This window comes from Cyphellophora attinorum (genome assembly GCF_001299255.1).
Source record: "Cyphellophora attinorum strain CBS 131958 chromosome Unknown Contig3, whole genome shotgun sequence".
Classification (NCBI taxonomy): Eukaryota; Fungi; Ascomycota; class Eurotiomycetes; order Chaetothyriales; family Cyphellophoraceae; genus Cyphellophora; species Cyphellophora attinorum.
In genome coordinates, this window is record NW_017253231.1 from 12,924 (window position 1) to 34,258 (window position 21,335).

The window sequence follows — 21,335 nt, forward strand, 5'->3', positions numbered from 1 at the left end:
CTGTATTCGTGTATGTCGAGAAATCTGCAAGTCGATTCAGTCAGCCCCAGAGAGCTTCAGCAGCATAGTCTTTGAAAACAAACGCATTAAGCAACCTGGCTCCGGCCTGGGCCAGATCGTTAGCTGAACTTCGCGTGATGATTCCACTTCGTTCTCAGGGTGTTGGGGCTTTGATAGCGATTTCCCCCTTTAGGAACCAAAGCTGTCGAGTTGTGATTGTACGGAAGGGCCAGCTGAGGCAGGTAGAGGCACTAACGGAACTTCTCTCGCGTGAGGTTGGAGAGATGTAGAGAGAGAGCGATGGTCTCTGGAGTACTCACTTCGAGCTGACCTGACCTGTCGTCAGCTCTGGCAGCCTTGAAGCATCGTGAGAAAGCCAGTCTCTTACTTCTCATCCCGGTTCACGCCTTGGAGCGCTTCCGAACATGTCGACCATAGCACTGTGGCAGCAGACTCGCAACCCCTTCATTTCAACGGCCGAATTCTTGGCGATAGGTTCTGCACGCAGCACTCCAGCAGAGTTGGCATCTTTTGTAGCGATCAAGTGGCTCCTAATGCTCTCCCGTACGCAGAGCGCAATTCTGGTCTCCTTAGACGCCTCGATTGGTGTCACCATCCTTAGTCTGCTATATTCTGAGCATAGAGCCAATACTCAGCCCGGCAGACCACCAGGCATAATCTGCGGCCCAGGCCCATCTTCATCTCCAGAGATGACCTGACTATTCGACCTCACCTTCACCGGCCGCAACGAAGGGCTGGTGTGCATGATTGAGCCTTGAAGCTGTCCGGTAGCCGCACCACCTCTTCTTCTCAGACCCTCGTAGATCATGGTCTCGGCCTCGTCCTGCGTGGGGAAGCTGTCCAGCCTGCTCCTCCGACGCTCTTTCATCCCTGTGCTGCCCTGACCAGACGAGCTCGCTGGCCTATCGCCTGAGTTTGATGTGTTTGCATCGTCCTCGTGCCCCTCGCGAACCCTCACTTTCCCAATGCGTGGCCAGATGCCCGGTAGTGGTACGACTTGTACTCGGGGCTCGACAACGCGTTCTTCGAACCATGCCTGTGCTCGAGACTCCACTAGCTGGGCTATCTTTGGGATGTCCTGTAGTCGAGACCGGGAGCCGATCAGCGATCGGACGGATAGGTCGAGCCGATAGTCTGGTAGGAATGAGAATGCCAGGTTGGTCTTGGGCTTGCCTGTAGGCTGTGTTGGATGTTCTGGATCCTTCAATAATGCTTCTTCTGTGGCTGGGACGAAGCTAATGGACAGAGTTCCGGAGAAGCGGACGACAGACACTGAGAGTGCGACTGGGAGCATCGCACTCAATGCTTTGGGATAGTTTAGCAGCAAAGACGTCTCAATGGCAAGCGTCAGATTGTCATCCGAGACATCGACGTCAACAAGTGCCTGCAGACGGCCACCTTGTGGATCTGACGCCGAGGGAGGCGAGGATATGATTCGTACATTGCTGAAGATGGGATACTCCTCGCCCATGGATATCTCTGTGATCTTGATTGATGATATGTAGGAAGGACGCTTCGTAGGGTCATTCAGGGAGGCTTCGAGCGAAGACAGCACGGTGGGAGTGCCATTCGGATTGAACAGTGACGAAGCTGTGACACGATACTGTGCGATTGTTTGGGCAATGAGCACATTGAACCAGTCCAGCGACTCAGGCTGATGGGTGCTGTGAGCATCGGATGGACGTGGGGAGTAGTATGTCTTGCGCAGGATCGAGTGCGGACTTGTTGCTGTGGCTGCAGCTGGACGTAGTATGTGTGAAGCAGTCTTTTGATTCAACGATAGCTGTGGTGACTTGGAGCTGGCGTCACTGTGTAACGAAGGTGTCCGCTGATGGCTTGCATGCTTGGAGGTATGGACTGTGGCCGGTGCGTTGGATGAGTGTGGTGAAGGTGTCTGCGGGGCAAATATGAAAAACTTGATGAAGGCACCGATCAGTAGGACAATAGTGAGCTGTCCAAGGAAGAAGCCCTGAGTGAAAGTGAGTGTAGACGCCATGTCGCGACGAGTGCTAACACGAGCGCCGGCAGCGATGGCGAGTAATCAACATGGCCATATCACCAACCATCACCGTAAGTCAGCCATTGGCAGCTCGACTGCCGGCGACACAAGCATCAGGTGAATATGAAACGCTGTGCTGTGTCCCGAACTTCTTTCACTCAAAACCGCACTCTGAGCTGCAAGGACGCATGTCGGCATCGAAATTTCGGTGCAGCGGGCCCTGTCCAACTCAAGCATTCGCTGCAGATCCCACCCGTGGACGCCAGCGTCATCGCGGGGTGGGTGATCGGGGCTTCCATCATCCTTCCAGAAGGTCGCTTGTGCAAGCCCAAGCACTGCAGGCAAGCGGAGTGCTTCTATCGTCAGACACGATCGTACCTGCGCTCCACAGACTATGCAGGTAGTGCATGTCACACCATCAAAGGGCTTCAGTACGCATGCTTGAGACCACGGTGAGTGCTACTGTCTGCCGTGATGAAAGACGGCATCAAATGTACTATGACAAGTATCTCAGCGAGGAGCGCCTTAGGTATTGATGGCGTTCAGGCGTGCTGCCCCACTAAGCGAGTACGCTGCCAGTATGCGGCGACCTTCTCAAGCCTGAGCTGGACACGAGCCGCGCGAACAAAGTAATCGAGCGCTTCCATTCAAGAGTTAGCATACCTTGACCTTGTCTAATCCGACATCCTCTTCAACGTATATCGACAGACCTCATGATGGACTTCCTCCAGAGCCTGAGCCTCCCACCTACACTGTACCTTCTAGCATACTCCTTCCCCGCCATACTCATCGGTATCGCCTTCACCTGTTTCACCAGCCCAGATGACGCAGCCGAGATAATGGGCTTCGAGATCACGGAAAAGAGCCGGCCATATCCCTTGTGGTACACATTCGGGATGCGAGAGCTCACAATTGGAATCTCAATATGGATCATGATGGCCTGCGATCAGTGGAAAGCCGCGACGATCACTATGGGATGTCATGGCTTAAGCGGCCTAGGCGACTTCTATATCGATGGAACATGGGGCCAAGGTTGGAGTCACGCGTTCTGGAAACATGGTTTGCCAACAATTATAGGAAGTTGGGTGGTTTGGCAGCTTGCTCATGAGCAGCAATGGTAGAGCTTTATTTCTCGAGCCAGGGAGGGCGCTGTGTGCATACATGCCGCAAATTACCAACTTGGATCGGTTTTCGATGGCCTTCAGAAGAGCTTCGCTCGGGCATCAGCTGTTGGGAGCGATGCACCGTGAGTTTTCGCGCCAGGGAGGGCGCTGTCGAGGTATTTCCTCGAATTGTACGCAAAAGCCTGCAGGCAATGGACGCGTGATTTCACATGGGAAAGCTGGGTTTCATGGAGTACCTCTGTTTGAGCAGCCTCAGCATCTATGAATACACCTAGAGGCCAGAGGCCAGCCCTCGAGGATTGTCGAGTGGTCTGAAAAGTCTGACTGCCACTCGCAGCCTAAGAATATGACGTCTGGTTCCGCCTAACACCATGCATTCATGAAGTCCTTGATGAGACAGCTCCTCTGATGGGCGCCTTCGCCGTTTTTCGGTCTTAGAACTCCATTGCAATCGCCCGTATGTACATGCGCCGATAATGATGCTTTCGTTTCCGTAAGAATGCCGCCCTCATGGGTAGTAACAATAGAGTGAGAATCGAAAGGTGTCGAGCGTTCAACTAGAACGTTCTGAACAGTCACCTGAGCTGTCAGCAGCACTCAGCGAAGCTGGTGTGAATCGCAATCTGGTGTCTCCTCCTCGATGCACGGAGTGGTTGTACCACTCTTCTGTTTTGCAGGTCGATTCAAGATTCCTGCAATCAGCCCTCCACTGTCGTAGTTACCGCTTGACGTAGACAAATTGCTAGTAGTACGCGTCAGGGGTTGTCCGCCGAGGCCATTGATACTGCCAATGGTACTGCTTGTATTGGTCCGGCCAGAGATCGACAGACTCTTGATGGAAGGTTCGGGAGTCCTACTAGGAGTTCGAGCTGGCGGACTACCATTCGGTGGAGAGGGACTTGACTCTGGCTGTGGGGTGACAGTCATCGAACGTGGACGGCTGACAGCGAATTGCTCAATTAGGTCGCGCGATTCCTTCTCGTCGTGTGCGGGATCAGGCATGGCGAACTCGGTCTTCGTCAGGAAAGGATGATCGAGCAACTGCTTAGCAGTCCATCGCTCCTCTGGAAGCCAGCAGATCATCTTCTTCGCAAAGTCGATGAACAGCTCCTTCTCTTCGCCTTTCAGGTTGCGCACAGTGTTCTCAAACGAGATGTGCTTCTTGATGAGTTCTGGCTTCCGAAATTCGCCTTGATCGTTGAAGTAAGTTGCGGCCGTAGAACCACGCTCCAAGAGCTCTTTGGGTGGAGGACCCAGAAGGCCAATCATGACGCCGAGGTGGGTACCAGATTGATATCTTCCAGGTTCAGTCGGAATGCAGTCAAAGAGACCCTCTTCTTCAACCAGATCCCAGAGCATAACACCGAGGTTCCAGATGTCTGCAGGGTAAGTCCATCCGGCTGTGAGGATGACTTCGGGACATGTGAAGGCATTGGACTGGATCGACTTATTGTTTTCTTCGGCACCCCACTCGGCAAGACCGATGTCTGTGATCTTAGCACTCTTTATGATCTCGTCGCTCACGGTTCCGTCCCCAAATTGGCTAGAGGATTTGTAGATGACTCGACCGTGGTGGTCCGGCATTTTGCGTGGTAGTGGGTGGTCAGCCTGGTATTGAACGAAGTCTTCCAAGACCTTTTGTCCGCCAAGGCCCAGCATGATGTTGTCGCCCTTCAGATCGGTATGGACGACACCGCATTCGGTATGCAGGTAGTCGAGGCCTTGCAGTAATCCTGGAAGAAGTATGCGAAGCCGACGACCATTGAAGCGGCGCTTTGCAAAACCATCCATACACTTATCAATGGGTTCGCGGAGGACATTATACACCACGCAAAGATGCTCGGGATGACGCTCGATTCCGTGCCGAGACCCTTTGATTCTGAATGAGTCAAGGGAGAAGCGAACATGTTGGTAACCTGGATGCTTAGGATTCGCAGTTGCGATCTTCTCTGAGATTTGGCGACGTCCCGTGAAGTACTCGTTCGTGAGTGTATTGATAGAGATCTTGACGGTGACATACTTGCGATCGACGGTAGTACTGCATAATAAGTCAGAATCATTCACCGTAACAACGGCAATTTGACCTACGCTTTCAGGTCTTGGGCAAGCCAGACAGTCGCTGTCATACCGTAGCCGAGCTTGGTCAGGATTTTGTACCGGTCATTGAGTAACTCGTTGATCTTGGCAGGGTAGAAGTGATTTGGATTGTATTTCGGGTTGGTCTCCTCTTCGATCTTTGTGGCGGACGATAGGGTTGGATATGAAGTAGGAGACCCAGACCGACCATTGTTACTGTGAAAGAGGTGGGAAATGCCACTCCGATACTCGGTCAAGTGCGAACGAGAACGATGAAGGATGCCAGGTCTGTCGTTGCTGTCCATGCCTGGACGACTGTCTCGTGATGTGCTTACGCGACGAAGTCCATACTCACTGCTGCCATTGCTGGCGGAAGCTGTAGGTGTGGTCGGTGTTCGACCCATTGTGCATATCTCGAGGTTTAAAACCCGTCGATGATGCAAGCCGCTAACCGTGGGCGAGGGACCGACTGAGTAATCACGGATTTCGAGCAGTCGCCATGCGCCTATTAAAAACCAGGCCGAGAGAGTTTACGATTGATCGCATCCAGGAACCTGTTGCGGCCGAGAATATTGTGTCAGTAATTTGTTGAAGAGAGGTGTAATGTTAAAGGCAAAAGGTTGGAAAACGTACAATGATGGCGCTTGAGAGGAGAAGCCGACTTGCCGGTCGTGTCCGTAGCAAGTTAAGGTAGCAATGGGTTAACGGCGTGGGCTGTCCGAGATCAGACAGCTTGAGAGCGCAGACCGGTGATGGAAAGAATTTTATTCGTGTTTCGAGGAACGAAAAGTGGGTTGACTCGTGGAAATCGAAAGGACACCGATGACGACGAGTACCTTAGGACCGCCGTTGACTTGTGACTGCCGATCACCACGTGGATGCTCCTTTGGCAACCGAGGAGTAGTGCCTTGCGGCTTCCGAGTCTCGTAGAGTTTGTGCCAGTCGAGTGAGAGAAGGTGGTGGTTAATGATGATAGAGAGAGGCTCAGCAGATTCAGGAAAATTCACCTGACGCTTGCGCACAGGCTGAAATGGGCCGCCGTAGACAGCCCTCCAGTTCCAGAGTGCCCCCTTAGCGCCCAGTTATAGTGAAGAAGATTGTGTGCACAGGCGGGACAGTTTATGCACAGACACCCCTTTCCTGACAAACCCCCACACAATCACTGCCAATGCCTGGCAGTCAACGGGCTTAAATCGCGCAATCAACCCTCGTGCATCCGACACAGTAGCGACAAGCGCTGCAGCAGCGATAAGAGGCCACGAAGCGCATGTGCAGCATCAAGAGCATCTCTCTATGCCACTTAAAGCCTCCGGGGCGCCACATGCTGTGCCTGCGACACGCCGACACCATGTCTGCTTTAGGCGTGGGCATCGGTCTTCATTGGTCACCGAGCTCGATCAATCCTGTGGATTTATGGCTTGCCGCTGCGCCGGCTCACCTCGAGCAAGGCCCGATATACCCTGGAACAATCTCGGACGGTTGTCAAGATCGGACATTTTGGGGGCTCATCAGCCCTATAGCCCAACCCTGAGGACGGAAATACCTATTTATGTATAGAGGATCATCAGGGCCGCCTCTCGTGACAAGCATTCATGGGGCCGCCTGGATTCGGCATGTGTTCGGCTACCGACCGCCATCGAGCCGCAGGGCTTGAGCTGCCTGTAAAGACCTGATATGCTCGTCGAGAGCACAAGTCAAGACGAGACCATAACATCCAAACCGCCTACTCAACTGGCAGGTTTGTCTCTGGGAGCTAGACTGGTTGCCTGAGGTCACAGAAGAACAGCGTACTGCTCTGACGACTGACACCAATGGACATCTTGGTGGCGGGCGTCCCGGAGCCCATCTCCTCCTGAATATCTCGAGGTAGAATTCGGTGGGAGCCCGAACCAAAGAAGACATGCAGGGAGAAAAATGTCAGGCAGGGGATACAGCTCGGCGGAATATCTTCGGACGGTGAGCCAGGAGTCGGGCGAGCACTGATGCCGACAACGTGGAATGCAACGTCGCCTTCCGGGACAATTACTGCTCGTGATCCGGGCGGATCATCCGCACCGTTCTCCTGGCACAGACCGGAAATCGTCGTGGTTCCATGCGGAACACATGATTCACGACGTCCTCTGGCTCTGCCCGCAAAAGTGCTCGAGAACCATTTGCATGACAGCAGCGTTCAGGACTCAGGGAATTCTGCTCGTACTGGAGCACGGTAGGCTTTCTCTGCTGCCTCAATAGCCATGGCAGACTTGAAGATCCGATCGATCTCGGTGGCCGTACTGCATATTGACCCAACGCCAAATGAGGTAGCTCAGATGGGCCAGGGAAAGCCCCGACGACGCTGCAGCAAGCATCTCATCCGGGCACTGGAGGCTAGCATCGGGGCTTCGCGAGGGCTATGGGGCAGATCGGCTGCACCCGCCCAACCCATGTTCTCTGCCAGGGAGTAGCAAGTGCTCACGATCTGCTGTGCGAGGTCTGCACCGCGGTTTGTCTATGACTTGACAACGAGTCGGTAGTATGGTCAGCAACCGCATTTGCATCGCCGAGATGGTAATTTGACCCAACTGCTGACTGTACGAGATGCCTGGACGGTGGTTTTCTGTCAGCTCTTTCCCTGTGGCAGTCACAGAGGCTGTGGCCAGTTTGTGGACGGTCGAAGCTCTCTTTCTCCCGGTGTCGGCCGTGTTGGAGGATAGGTTAGCCAGTCAGTGGTCTATCGCTCGGGGGAAGGCCGATGCTCATTATTTCCGGGCCTCCTGCGAGGCTTGCAGAGGATTGTCCTGCCTACTGGAAGAGGTTGTCCTGACCCTGTGGGCGGAAGACTTGTCCAGGGTGATCTAAAGCCAACCTGTGAGCTGTATTCTGTTCTTCTTTGACGGTATTGCTCCCCGGATGCTGTCCTGGCGGGAACGTGTTCTGTTGGGCTACTGCAATCGGCGTCGGCGCTTCCGGCGGGTTATATCGGACGCACAGATGCATTTAGCATGCAGATACGAGATGAGGTGATAGGGTGAGTGGCCTGTGGCCACGTTATCGCTTGACCTAGCCCGGTTTGTGGCTCATTCGAAGGAGAGGATCTCGACAGTCGTTTCGTCGGCGGGTTCGGCCTGATGGTCCGCAAATGGCAGACGTGTGTGTTCTTCTGGTCGAGGAAGCCGGTTACTCGATGCCGGCGGACGTTCTGTGGAAAGTAAGGCCACAGGAGCGGCGTACGTGATGATGCAGGTCGTTGTCGTATGTCGAGATGGGGTGGCGAGGCTACCAAATGGCGAGGCTTGGCGGATGCCTTTGTCCGAGTCCGCTGTGCAAAATCAAGCTCTTCTACGGCTGTATAGGAGCAGTGACGCTCCTTGCAGCTAGTAAGACAACACAGAACGGTTCACAGTGTGAAGGAGTCTTTGTTTGAGGAGTGAGAAACATATGGCAAAACACACGCGCAACACAGCTTGCCATAAAGGGCCACGTCCGCTCTTTCCCAAATTGTCACGCTGGCTAAGTTGGTACGCTGCAGGATCAGATCTCTGATCTGGGTCCAGGTCAAAGGCCCTTGGTGCACCATTCTCAAAGCGTCGTCCCCACTGCAGACTCGCAGTACTACAGTGGCAGCAATCAGCATCGTTGATCTTCTGTTGTCATTCGTCTCTACTGGGCAGAGTCAACCCCTGCCGACGATCCACGTCGTACTCTTCTCCTCGATTGTAGACGAGCCTGTCTTCCTAAAGCTGCTTCACATATTCAATACAGCTACTACCTATATCTTTCTACCTGTGGCAACTCGAATGGACAGTGAGCATACAAGAGGCTTGAAAGTACAACACCCCGGTGGTCCGTCGATGGGAGACCGCTCTGCTCGAGAAGATACCAGCTCAACTCAGCGCTGGCATTGACCCATGGGCCAATGTAACACGTCTATGATTGCTTCGCAAGCAGCCTTAACATGGTGATCGTGTGCTAAGACCTCCGTACGTGGTCGCTGGCTAAAATCACGCTGATCTGCATGTACGGCTTACGGAGTGGCAAGCTCACCGTGCAAGAGCGCAGACCGCACCCGCATCGATCTTCTGGTCATCTTGAGATCTCAACTCGCATTCCGTGAAGCACTGGCAGTCCGTGCTCGTTATAACGGAAGACCAGATCCGCCTCTTGTCGGCAATGCGAAGTCGACTTACAGATACGGAGGGCCATCGCAACACCTAGCCCAGCACGCGTTGGTCGGACATCTGTCGGCGTCACAAGCTGCAGTCTGCAGCCACTGTGGTGAGTCTCGCAAATCGAGCGCCTTCACAGCAATCGCAGAATATGACCCGCGAATGGTTCGCCAATCAGCAGACAGACAAGCAAAGGTCCAGTCCAGGCCCACTAGATATATGGCTCAGATGGAAGCCATCTACCTCTATATCAGCTCAACCTATTCTCCTTGCAGGCTGAAGAGAGCACCTATCAACATCATCATTGCGAGAGTCAAGCCGAGCTGTTTGTGTATGCCAGGTCTTGCGAATCCGAGCAACGATGAAGCTCCCGCCTGGACTTGCTCTTGGTACTAAAGTAGAGCATGAGGCAGTCTGATTTCACAAGGCGGCCATCTAGACGAGCGGCTCGAAAAAGGCAGACTCGAGGTTCCACGAAACTTTCGTATGCGGCTAAAGCCAGCTGTCGTTGCCGCTTCTTCAGTCGAAGAATGGAAGCCTGCCAGACATGCCAGACACGTTGCACAGCACATCGCATGTCGCGTTACAAGATCGAGGATGTGATATTTACAATGCACAGCAGCATGTTGTGTGATCAGAGCCTCCTGGGCATGGGAATGTCAGGCTGAGATTTCAGGAGGCCCAGCGTCTTGGCATTCTCTATTGCATTTCTTCTTCTGTTCCGTTCATTCCCAGCATGAACTAGAGGCTTGCTTTGGACAGAGAGGATGCTCGGAAACAGATAGAATCCATGTCTTCATGTGAGGCTGGTCACAAAATGAATTTCTGGTGCTGCTGCTATGGCGATGGGCAAAAGAAATGCACCAAGCGGGTCCAAACAAATGATCACAGACTGACCACTATTCGGATGCTTGCTGAATATCTCTGGCTCGAAAGTCGTCAAGTGTGCTTCGTTATCTGCACAAAGTCCTCCTCGAAACGCCTTCGCTCGGTCTAGCACAGCTCGAACACTCTTTTCTGTGAGCTTCTCTCGTATTCCGATCTCCATCCCAATCAAGCATGCTAATTGTTTCAGATTCCAAGCAACGATTCGAGACCGCACTCATGGCTCCTTCCAACGCTGAGAACGGCGGGTCCGCCGCCGGGCAAGGTGGGAAGAACGGCAAGAAGAAGGACGAGAGCCGCAAGGCGGTCGTTCGCACTCCCGAAATGAAGCTCAAAGCCAAGGAGTACGCACGTGAGTGCCGCACAGGCGATAAGGAGCAGCGCGGTAGGCTGGATAATCTGCTGAAGAACCGCTTCCCTCGTAGATATCGAGCATACCAAAAGTACAAGAAGAATCGCGTCCGAAAGTGTCTCACCTCTGCTGGCATCGCTCTCAAGGAGGCTATCGACGCGCTGGAGGAAGCGTCCCGGGAATCTCTCGGCGACGGGGATGAGGATGAGGATGAGGATGGTGAAGACGACGACGTTACGAAGAGCGATGGTGATGATCACCACAACGAGGACGACGATGAGGACGAAGCTCCGGCCGTCGGCCAAGCCATCACAGTCTGAAGAACCATCATGTATCCACCCAAGCGATTGCCTACTTGTTGGTACTGACACTCCACAGCCAGACACGAAAGCGTCCAGCCCATCATCCAAAGCACCACGAAGCCGCTCATGACAGCGCAGTCAACAACGACACAGACCAGTGGGAGTCCAAAGAACCTCACCAAAGGCTTTGGCCAACCTTGAAAGGCAGCTCACAGATAGCTCACCTGGGCAATCAGTTGTACCTACAATAGATCGCAACAAAGCCTGGCATCTGTCGCATCTGCATCAGCCGAGTCCTAGCCTCAAGCACTACTAGCAGCCAGCTCAACACAGAACTCTGACCAATGCCTGCCTTCTTCCGTCTTCATGCCTGCCAGAACTTCCTTTCTGATCGCTCCTTCCACACTCCTACCATACCTGTTCTCGTACTGCTGCTTCACTCTCTCCAAATGCTTCGGCTCCCAATGCAGCCGCACAAGCCTACTGATCAACAGCTCCGCCCGCTCCTTCCCTGGCTGTGTCTCCGCAATCGCCTGATGAAGCAACAACGCGTCTCGCATCGGCCGATTTAGCGCGCCATTCAGGATATGTGCCAGTGTTTCGCCAACCAAGTTCCTTGACTTCTCGATCATCGCCCTTGCGAAATTGACCTCATACGCCTTCTCAAAAGCCTTCATCACCTCCCTGAGATGCGCGTCGCTGCGCACTACAATTATGGAAATCATCGCGCTCTCCCCACCGGCCCCTGCTAGACTCCGATACAGCTCCCTGCAGTCCTCCATGACCAGCTTCGAGTTCAGAGGATTGGACTCCGGCATCCGTCTCTCCTCCAACGCCAACAGAATTGCAGTCCGGAACTTGTCAGCTTTCAGCTCGGCTTTCATGCAACGCTCAAGATCGTCGCCATAGCGCTTGTCCTTGAAGCAATTCTTGATCTCGCGGATGTCGCTGTTGCTGCGGCCCATGAGGGACTCGATCAGGAGCTCGCGGCGTGTTGCACCTCCTTGGTACCAGCTGTTGGCCCAGTATGCTTCGGACTCCCAGCGGCCCAAAGCCGTGGCGTAGCAGCTTTGCCGAGGTTGCCTGGGACGCGCATCTTGATGTGTTTGGCGATGTTGATGCCTTGGCCGCCGACTTTGGCGTGGTTCTAAGGAAAATGTTAGCTGTATCCTGAGGTGCACGTGCTGATGGAGGCGAGCCTACCTTGTAGGACAACCGAAGCGCCATGATATCGTCGTCCGAAAGTCCAGGCAGAATCTGGATCAAGGGCTTCACATGCGGCGGCCGGTGAGTTCCTTCCAGTGCGGCAGCGATCTTCTTCGCATCATCATCCGCGTCGTAGAAGCTGACTTTCTTCTTGTTCCTGACGCCTCCTGGAGTTATGACCATAGTGGAAACGTCCGAATCCGCTCGACCTCTTGGTCCTTTGCTGTGGACATGAAGATCATCGTCCCTTGTGGATCGTGGCGAGATCTCCATGATTTCGTCTCTCTTGCCTTCCCTCTTACGGTCTTCCTTCGCGTGTCGCTCCTTTTCCTGTTCAAGCTTTTTGATCTTCCGCTTCAGATCGGCGTTCTCATCGCGAGAGTCATCAGAGTCAAGATCGAAATCCGACAGATCTGAGTCGTTTTTGTGCTTGCTGAGAACTAGCGCTGATGGCATGGGCGAGATTGACTGGTAAGTGCCCTTATACGCCTCAAGTAGAGGTGATGCCGGAGGCTTGCCATTTCCCATAGCATGCTGAGCTGCTCCCAGACCAACTCCAAGCGTGGCAGCTCCAGCAGCACCTCCAACAGCGAGCTTGCCGAGCTTCTTTGTGACCAGCTCCGGTGATGATGAGTCGTCGTGATACTTCCTGTCTCTGCGGTCTCTGTCATGACGACCGTCGCTCCTGTCATGGTCACGATCACGACGATCGTCCTTGGAACTTCTTCTATCGTAGCTATCGTCTTCGTAGCGCTTGTCTTTTCGCGGCCGCTCACGCTCCCTCTCTCGCTCTCGCTCCTCCGGATGCCGGTGGCTGTCATCGTAGTAGCCAGGCGGAACATAGCGTGAGTTTGGCGGAGGACCGCTGAATGAGCCTGCTCGCTGTCCTGCATCTGGTGGGGGCATATACTGTCCAGGCGGAGGAGCGAATCGTGGATCAACTGGGTAGCCGTTTGGTGGACCATAGCCGGGCGGGTAGCCGTATACTGGTTGTCCGTAGCCATTCACCGCTGGCTGTGATCCTTTACGGTCTTTGGACTTGCGCGAGGCCGGCTCTTCCTCTGACGAGCTCGAATCACTTTCATATGCTTGCTTCTTGCGATGCTTTGCCCTATCTCGCTCCTTCTCTTTTTCCCTCTCCCAATCTCGGTCTCGTTCCCTCCTCCCACCACCCTTACGATCATCGTCTGAATCTGAACGTTTTTTGTCTCTGCGTCGATCGTGCCTCCTGTCATCATCAGACACGGACGGATCGCGCCTGCTTGACTTCGACGATCGAGACTTGTATCTTTCGTCCTCCTCACTGTCACTGTCTTTATGTCTCGAGCTCTTCTTTCCACTCCCACCACGCCGCCGGTCTTCTTCATCGTCTTCGTACCGACCCCCACCACCACCCGACCGCTTGTCCCGCCGCCTACGATCATAGTCGGACTCCTCGCTCTCACTCTCACTCTCGTCATACTTGCTAGACCTCCGATCCGGCCTCGCAGGCGACCGATCGCGGTTGTCACGCGAGTGCGACCGTGAGCGGTCGCGGTCCCGCCCGCCGGGCGATTTGGATCGGCTTCGGCGCTCGTCCCGCACCGACAGGTGGGATGACATGGTGGGCTGTCAACCGGCTTGGGGTTGCCGCCGTAGACTCGGACCACAGGTATTCGACACAGGAGATCAATCAGAGAAGCTGAAGGCATCATACGCTCACTGCGACGTTTGTCAGGGGCACAGGTGCGGTACCACAACCTTTTTGTTGGCGCGAATCCTTCGCGCGGAGAGCTGCAGGACGCTATTTCATTTTATAAGCAGTCAAACATGCGTACCCGGTGACAATGCTTGTCGTGATTGGGCGCCCAAATTGGCTGAGATGCAGCCCACTGGGGCCTCTCGTACAAGCCTTACGCCATGCAGCCTCCAGCATGCGCGCCTTGGGGGGATTCGACGAGAGCGTTATTGGCCTAAGTGTAGTTGGTACGGAACGTTGCGCTCGAACGATGGAGGCGCCATCGCTGGCTACAGGAAAGCTTTGTACACTATGCAGATACGACAAGATCGCTACAAATGTAACGAGACTCGCTCAGCAGCGGTCCCGTGTAAACGCTCCGGCGGCCTCTGTCTGTCCTTGAGCTTAATCTCTGGGAATACTACGATGCAAGTTGTCAAGTAATGCCTTCTCGCACCAGGATCTCAGCTCGACAGACTGGCGTGAAGCGAGGACGCCTTTGATGATGTTTAGGTCCTGGGTGCTGACCAAAACATCGTCCGCCTGGATCGAGAGGTGATGATAAGTGTCCTCATGATGATCGTGCAATGTGCAGCGATCTTCCCAAACCACATGCTTCAGCTCTTTGCCCACTGCAAGCGTCCACTTCGACATCGTAGCCGTCCATAAATCATGCTTGGTCTCACACAGCTTCAGCCACTCCTCCGAGTCTTGAAGCGTCTTTCTCCCTGCTGTGTCAAGCGTGAGATGTCGAGCCAGATGCTGTGAGAGAAGCTGCCCGAGAATAGTATCTACGCTGATGCCGGATTTGACGAACTGTAAAAGCATTTCATCCGTACGCGCCAGAGCTGCTCCCGTTGGCGACTTTCCGTCGACCGCCTCTGAGGGCCAGAGCTCGTGAGCTGGCGCATGCATGAAATAGTTGAGCATTTCGTCCACAAGGTCATTCCGTAGGCGTTTCACATCATAGCGCTCACCAAACTTGTAGAGGTTGAAAAGGTAGAAGGGCTGCTTCATCGACACACGTAGTCGCACTTCTCCCATAAGGCCTTGGTGCCCCGGCGCAGCCATCTCTCGATGGCCTGCGCGGCGGCGTGAGAAAGATCCCACCAGGCATCGACGGGAAAGTTGTCTGAAGCCACGAAGTCCAAGATCACAGCAGACTCGTGGCAAATGCGATCTCTCGGCCATCTAACAATCTGGTTACTGCCGCAGTCCACAAGCACCACCGCTTCAGGTTCACTAGCCACGTTAGCCTTGCAAGGAATGATCGTGGCAATTCACTTACGCTTCGTGCATGAGCAGAGCTTCGTAATTGTGAGGTGAAAGCAGACATTCTCGATATGCATCAGACGGACGAACATGGCCTTGCACGATGCCCCAACGGCGCGGCTCTTGACATCTGTCTGTGCTGCTCGTGACCTTGCCCTTCTTTCCTGTCGAGATGGAGGACTTCTCTAGCGGTGCGAACTTGCGTTTTGCAGCTGTTGAGCGATCGGAGGCAGACTCTCTTGAGTGAGTGCTTTCGATATCGATGCTTGATATTACTGCCTGATAATCAGCGTCGTGGTCTGCCAATGGCAGGACGATCACACACCTTCAAGCTCTGTGTTGTCACCGCTGTTCGCAAGACGTGGGATCGCATCACCAGGTCGTGGTACAGTAGCCGCTGGCTTCGCCGTGGGCGATCTCACATGGCTCTCGCGAGAGCATTGACGATCGGGAACGATTAGGCCAGACGAGAAATCGGTCGGCTTGTCGGAAGGAGAGAGGGTCGTCGAGTCATTCTCATCGTCGTTCGGCCGTTTCGATGACCTATCACTCATAGGCGACGACAACCGATCGTTCGCACGAACAGTTCGAGCAACCATCTTCAGTGACGAGAAAGAAGCATGCTGTGAGATGAAAGTGAGCCCTATTGAGCGAGTTGAATGACGGAGACTGGATGTGTAGGAAATCGAGAACAAGTCGTGACTTCCAACTCAATTTCTGACCCTCCTAGGCAGGAACGCGTGGCATGCAGGCCGACCGGTCGTGCTTTCCTCTAATCTGTGTGCCGAATGTTCGCAGCTTGATCGTTGAACGACACATTCCACAAGAACATGAATGCAAGCAGGAAACAACAAGTAATGTAAAGCAATAGCAATAGTATGCCTACCTAAAGCACCTCTCCGTATGAATAGGGCAGCCGTCCCTCGCCGTCGCTAATAATGCCGATACTGATACACTTTCGATCCCCTTAATCCAATTGCCGCCGTGTACTGATAACCTTGGAATGCAGTCATTTATCCAACCCGGACTCCATCGAAAGACCGCCGCTTTTGTAGTAATGATACAGTCTCCGGGACTGGTGTCGACGTGTAGTGATGTTGTACAAATACCGCCCCCGGGATTCTCCCAATAATAATAATAGCATCGCCAGCATCTTCAAGCCGATGCATGCAGCCTCGGCATTGGCCTAATATTGATACCTCCCTTCCATGGTACAATCTTCCACAGTAGTCCTCACACTGCGGAAACCCCTTGCACACCCAACACTCATCACTCAATCGGTGTACCAACTTCTTCTTCTTCCCCATCTTCATTCTACGGAGTTGCGGCCGCGAGGCCTCTTCCGCTTCCGTTATGATTGTCGTTTGTGTTGTCCATGGACTCTATCCTCTCGCATTTCGAGCATGAATGGCAACTTTCTGTGGACGCATAGTGTCGTCCTCGTCGCCAACTTCTTCGAGCAGCTCACTGTCCTCCAACAGGGAGCTGTCATCATATCTCTCGTCTGGTCCACCAATGGCGTGTTGGCGGTACTGTTTGTTCTCATTTGTGCTGCCCTCAAGTCGTCGTTGTTGTTCTCCGGACATGTCGAGGCTGTTCCTAACGCGCTCCCGCTCGAGTTCCATTCGCAGTTCCTCATTCACTGCATCACGCTCCTCTAGTCGTTTGCGCATGCCGGCGCGGTCGAGCAGGCGGGCCTCCCGTTCAGCTTTGAGGCGTCGCTCTAGCTCACGAAGGCGGTGGATCCACTTTTCTTGTCCTGGGCCAGTGGCGCCATATCCAGCGCCTTCGTTACCGGAGCCGTTCGTCTGAAGTGCAGGTGGCATCGGTGCCGGCTCCCTGGGCGGTAGAGAGAAGTTGCCGTTGTGAGGTGCGTGCATAGCCCCGGCCGGGATCGTGAGTGTTCTGTCTGGGACCCGATCACGATCATTGGTGATCACATAGCCCGAATTGCGACTGGAGATGGAGCTCGATCTTGGAGAAGCCATACTGCCGTCCACGCCAGCAAGATGCTCAACGATGTTGGTAGTGTTATAACGCTCGAGACCTGGCCCTCGACTGGTTTTGCGTACACTGGAGGTCCTTGGTGGCAAGCCTAGGGCGCCGTCAAGCGCTGCTGGACCGTCCACGGACATGGCGCTGGACCGAACAGACATGCGACTTTCAGGGCGCATCGCACGGGAGCTATGGCGGTGGTGTTGCTGCTGAAGGAGCTGCAGCTCGGCTTTGAGCAGTCGATTTTCACCCTTGAGCTTGCTGACTTCATTGGTAAGCCCTGAACGAGAGCTGCTCGTACGCGAATGTCCCAGTTGACCCTCCATCTCGGCTTGCCTGAGCTTGACCTTCTCCCAGCTTTCCTCAATGCGTTCTAGCTTTTTGGTCCGCTGCTCGAGTGTGTGTTCAAGGTTCCGGTAGTCTTTGTAGAGTTCGCGTTCCACTTTCTTGATCTTTTCTCCGAATGTCGCAAAGGTGCCCTCGACTTGCTTGGCTGCCAACATGAGATTGCGATTGAAACCTGGCCAGAAGAGCATGTTGCCGATCACTTCTTGCGAAGGTAAATTGCCATTGATCAGGCTGTTATTGTGTGCCCAGTCTGGTCCACAAAGCGCGGACAGTTTCTTCCATAGCGTGAGAAGCACTTGATTTCTCTCTGCCAATTGCTCTTTGAACTGGGTCTCGATCTGTGCCAGACGCTTACGATCTAAGGAACGTGCCTGCTCAAGCTCATTTATCTTCGAGCTGGTCGCAGTCATAGCACGTGTTGCTTGCTGCTGTGATTTCAAGGCTTGCTCGAATGAATGCTTGTCTTGCCGTCGGCCCTGCCTCTCTCGGTCGAGAGCAGCTTGTATCTTGCCGAACTCATGACTGTTGTTCTCAAGCAGTTGGTCCCGGTTCAGCATAATGGATTGCTGCTCATCGAGTCGGCGACGTGTAGATTCGAGGTCAATTTGGGCGGACTCGAAGTCCTGGGCCATCTTCTCGATCGCTGTGACGAGACTTGCACGGCTTGCGCTTGGATCGTTGAAAATGCTGCGCAGACTTTGCTCCATCTCCTCAGCCTTGTCCTTCCAGGACGACAGCTCAATCTCGCGCGTCGAGAGCATCTTCCGCAGCTGTCGCAGCTCCTCGGTAGTCTTAGACACTTCTTGATTAAGGCCGGTGATCAGGCGCTGGACGTCTTTTTCTTTCTTGCTCGTGATCATGTTGTGCTGTTGGCGTTCTTCATTGAGGCGACCGTCGAGCTCTCGAGCTTTCTCTCGTTCAGACTCGAGATTGAAGTGCACCTTCTTAAGGAGTGACTCTAGATCGCCAATCTTGATCTTGTCGCCATCTTGCTCTTCTCGTAGAAAAGCAATCTCATTATGACTGCTCTCCTGTTGCACAGTCAGGCGCTGGATCTTACTCTCCGCTTCAGCAAGAGACTTCTCCATGCTCTCGATCTCGCGGTTGCTGTCATCAAGTTCGGCTTTGACCTTCTGGTATCGAGCGAGGTTTTGCTGTGCATCATCTTCGAGACGCACAAGTCCTTCGCTTGCTGAATGCATCTCAGACTGCAAGGCCTTCAAATTCTCGTTCAAGGATTGCACTTCAGCGCTGAGATGTTCACACTCTTCGGCTTTGGCATCGAGCTCGTCTCCCAGACCATCGATCTCATTCTGTGCCTCTTCTTTGAGAGCCTGGAATGCTTGCTCCTGATCTTCACCAGCGCGAAGTGCTTCGTCGCGTTCTGCAGCCAGGTCTGCTATTTCCTGGTTGAACGTCCTTGCATCGGCTTCAGCTTGTAGGTCAATAGCATCAAGCTCCTGAACAGCCTCATCTGCTTCGCGCTGCAGATTCTGGTTGTCCATCTTCAATTGGTTCACCTCGTCTCTTAGCTGATTAATCTTTGCTTCGAGCTCATCCCTCTCCTGGTCACTTATGCGTGACATTCTTGTGACATTGCTAGCGCGGGAGTGAGACCGTATACGCGAAGCAGATCTGTCGAGGATACTATCACCAGCGATAGATCTACCTCCGCCCATTCGGAGCTTCAGGTCTTCGATTTCTTGGTACAGTCTTTCCTTCTCCTTGTTACGGGAAGTCAGCGCGGAAGCTTGTGCGCTGATAGTCTTCTGCAACTCTGACACCTCGTGTCGCAGTCTGTCAAGCTCTGCTGATTGCGCTTGGAAAGCTTCGCCACTGCTCGCTCGCGAGATGACAGAGCCGCTGTAGCCTTTGCGAGATTTAGACTTGTCCAGGCCATGCGAGTCTTGCCGCAATCGAGCGACTTCCTCTCGTAGCTTCTTGTTTGCGTCATCGGCTTGTTCTCTGGCAATGCTTTCGGCTTCCAGCATATCCTTCCACATATCTCGTTCTTCACGAGAGCCGACATCGCTTGCTCCAGGATTGCTCTCTCCCAATGAACGCACCATTTCTGCCAAGCGACGCTTCTCGCCCTCCTTCGCCAGATTCTCCGAGCGCAGCTTCTCGATCTCGATTTCTGTCGTCTCCACCCGTTCGCGAAGATACAATAGTTCTTCCTCAGCAGTAGGACTACGTTCATCGTCCGTACCATATCCTTGGTCAGACTTGGGTGATGACTGCACGTTCTTCTCGTCAAGCTTCTGCTGCAATTGTCGGATCTGCTTGCGGAAAGTATGGTTATCTTTCTCCAGGCGCATGCGGTCACTCTTCAGCTGCACATTCTCGGTGATCATCTCTTTGATCCCATCCTCTGATCTCTTTTGCAAAGCCTGGTCGAGGAAGTAGATCTTCATCTTCAGATCAAAATTCTCCTTGCTAAGCTTATCGACTGTGCTCCGATGTTCTTTGAGAGTCAGCCCTCGCTTTGGACCTGGTGTCATGCCAGCCATTGTCAGGGTTTTGCTTGGCGACATGTCACGCTCCTGCCTGTATTGTCGAGCGAACGTTCCGGGCACTTCGATATCACGGACGTTGGCCGCAATAACAGTGTCCGTCGGCATAGCGACTGCTGATGCTTTCGGCGTCTCTGGTCCGGTAGGCGTCTGGCGCATATCTTTGCTCGATCGTGGGCTTTCTTCCTGGAGTGTGGACAGGTCAGGATTAAAGCCCGGGTTTGATCGTCCCTCGTCTTCGCTGAGGCCAAGTCCAGAGACACTTGAAGCTATGCTGCCGAGGCTTACTTGACGTGATATGTCTAGGTGCTTGTCTCGACGTCGGCCTCTAGCAGGAGCCGCTCCACCTGACTGCAGTGCAAAGTCGGCGCCGAGTGTCGCGTCGCTCGTATCTGTGGTAGAACTAGCCACAGAGTCGTACGACAGTCGTGCTGACGAAGTCCGGCTCTGAAGGTACTTGGGTCTTCCATGACGTTGAGTGCCTGTGGAATTAAGGCTGCCGCTGAAGGCATCCGAGGCAGGTATGTTGAGGTGCTCGTGCGTAGTTCTTCGTGGTGTCACTTCTTCATCATCTTGCACGGTTCGTGGCTTCTTTGATGGCGACTCTTGATCGTCTCTGTCTTCTGCTGCGGTCTCGTATCCTCCGATCGTTGCCAGAGACTGGACTCGCGACACTGTGCGCGCAACTGTAGCCGGAGATGACGACATTTGCTCGAGTTGAGATGTGTTCGGAGCAGCGCTGTCTGACACCTGAGAATCATCCGCTCCCTCGAATCCGTTCTGTGAAATCGCAGGTGTCTTGAACGTCTGGTCGGGCGTATTTGGTGACGGTACATTCTCCTTTGACTCTGTGTCGATATCGCGGAAGGCGCTTGTAACATCAATTGGATGGGGTCGTTTACGTATGGCAATGTTGTCGTTCAGCACTCCGAACGCAAACGTGTCGTCTGCGCCTCGCACTTGACCGTCCTGCGGCTGAATCTGGGAGATATCGGGTAGAAAACTCGACTCGACATCGGCCAGCTGGTGGTTCATCTCCTTCTCATCGATCGTTGTATTGGGTTGTTCCGCGCTGCTATACTCCGTCTTCTCCAGCAGACTGCTCGGGTCGCGTTGGTGTGGGAGAAATGAAGACGACAACGACCCCAGTTCTCGGTCCTCTTCGTTGATCGAATCCATCGTCGCGTCATCGATCTGCTCATGCTCCTGGGCCTCGAATTCGCCAGGCATTCGCGACGATCTGCGCAGGAACGGCGGGCTAGAGCCGACAAAGGAGGAAGACATGGTTTCCTGAACAGACTCCCTGCTGCAGGTTTGACATCTGTCGGTTGCGGTTGAGGCGTTGACACGCGATTGGGTGTTGACTGCTCATAACAGTAT

At 53.9% G+C, this 21,335-nt stretch overlaps 7 protein-coding genes across 7 annotated transcripts; 2 read left to right on the top strand and 5 right to left on the bottom strand.

Annotated features, from left to right (window-relative positions):
• Positions 1-652: 652 nt before the first annotated feature.
• Positions 653-2,017, bottom strand: AB675_8243 (Maintenance of mitochondrial morphology protein 1; the record flags this gene model as incomplete). The annotated part of the gene is made up of 1 exon (XM_018148674.1): positions 653-2,017. One exon carries the CDS (start codon positions 2,015-2,017, stop codon positions 653-655), a length of 1,365 nt encoding a protein of 454 aa, XP_018004191.1.
• A 719-nt stretch (positions 2,018-2,736) lies between these two features.
• On the top strand, positions 2,737-3,141 carry AB675_8244 (uncharacterized protein; the record flags this gene model as incomplete). The annotated part of the gene is made up of 2 exons (XM_018148675.1): positions 2,737-3,052; positions 3,098-3,141. The coding sequence occupies 2 exons, from the start codon at positions 2,737-2,739 to the stop codon at positions 3,139-3,141; spliced, it is 360 nt and encodes a 119-aa protein (XP_018004718.1).
• A 600-nt stretch (positions 3,142-3,741) lies between these two features.
• Positions 3,742-5,624, bottom strand: AB675_8245 (Serine/threonine-protein kinase SRPK; the record flags this gene model as incomplete). Its single annotated transcript, XM_018148676.1, has 2 exons — positions 3,742-5,182; positions 5,233-5,624. 2 exons carry the CDS (start codon positions 5,622-5,624, stop codon positions 3,742-3,744), a joined length of 1,833 nt encoding a protein of 610 aa, XP_018004636.1.
• Positions 5,625-10,469: 4,845 nt separating this feature from the next.
• AB675_8246 (uncharacterized protein) lies at positions 10,470-10,922 on the top strand (the record flags this gene model as incomplete). Its single annotated transcript, XM_018148677.1, has 1 exon — positions 10,470-10,922. One exon carries the CDS (start codon positions 10,470-10,472, stop codon positions 10,920-10,922), a length of 453 nt encoding a protein of 150 aa, XP_018004563.1.
• Positions 10,923-11,206: 284 nt separating this feature from the next.
• On the bottom strand, positions 11,207-13,712 carry AB675_8247 (uncharacterized protein; the record flags this gene model as incomplete). Its single annotated transcript, XM_018148678.1, has 3 exons — positions 11,207-11,875; positions 11,905-12,051; positions 12,108-13,712. 3 exons carry the CDS (start codon positions 13,710-13,712, stop codon positions 11,207-11,209), a joined length of 2,421 nt encoding a protein of 806 aa, XP_018004490.1.
• Positions 13,713-14,232: 520 nt separating this feature from the next.
• Positions 14,233-15,698, bottom strand: AB675_8248 (uncharacterized protein; the record flags this gene model as incomplete). The annotated part of the gene is made up of 4 exons (XM_018148679.1): positions 14,233-14,808; positions 14,853-15,069; positions 15,116-15,374; positions 15,425-15,698. 4 exons carry the CDS (start codon positions 15,696-15,698, stop codon positions 14,233-14,235), a joined length of 1,326 nt encoding a protein of 441 aa, XP_018004419.1.
• Positions 15,699-16,481: 783 nt separating this feature from the next.
• AB675_8249 (Anucleate primary sterigmata protein B) lies at positions 16,482-21,239 on the bottom strand (the record flags this gene model as incomplete). Its single annotated transcript, XM_018148680.1, has 1 exon — positions 16,482-21,239. The coding sequence occupies one exon, from the start codon at positions 21,237-21,239 to the stop codon at positions 16,482-16,484; it is 4,758 nt and encodes a 1,585-aa protein (XP_018004330.1).
• Between the last annotated feature and the right edge of the window lie 96 nt (positions 21,240-21,335).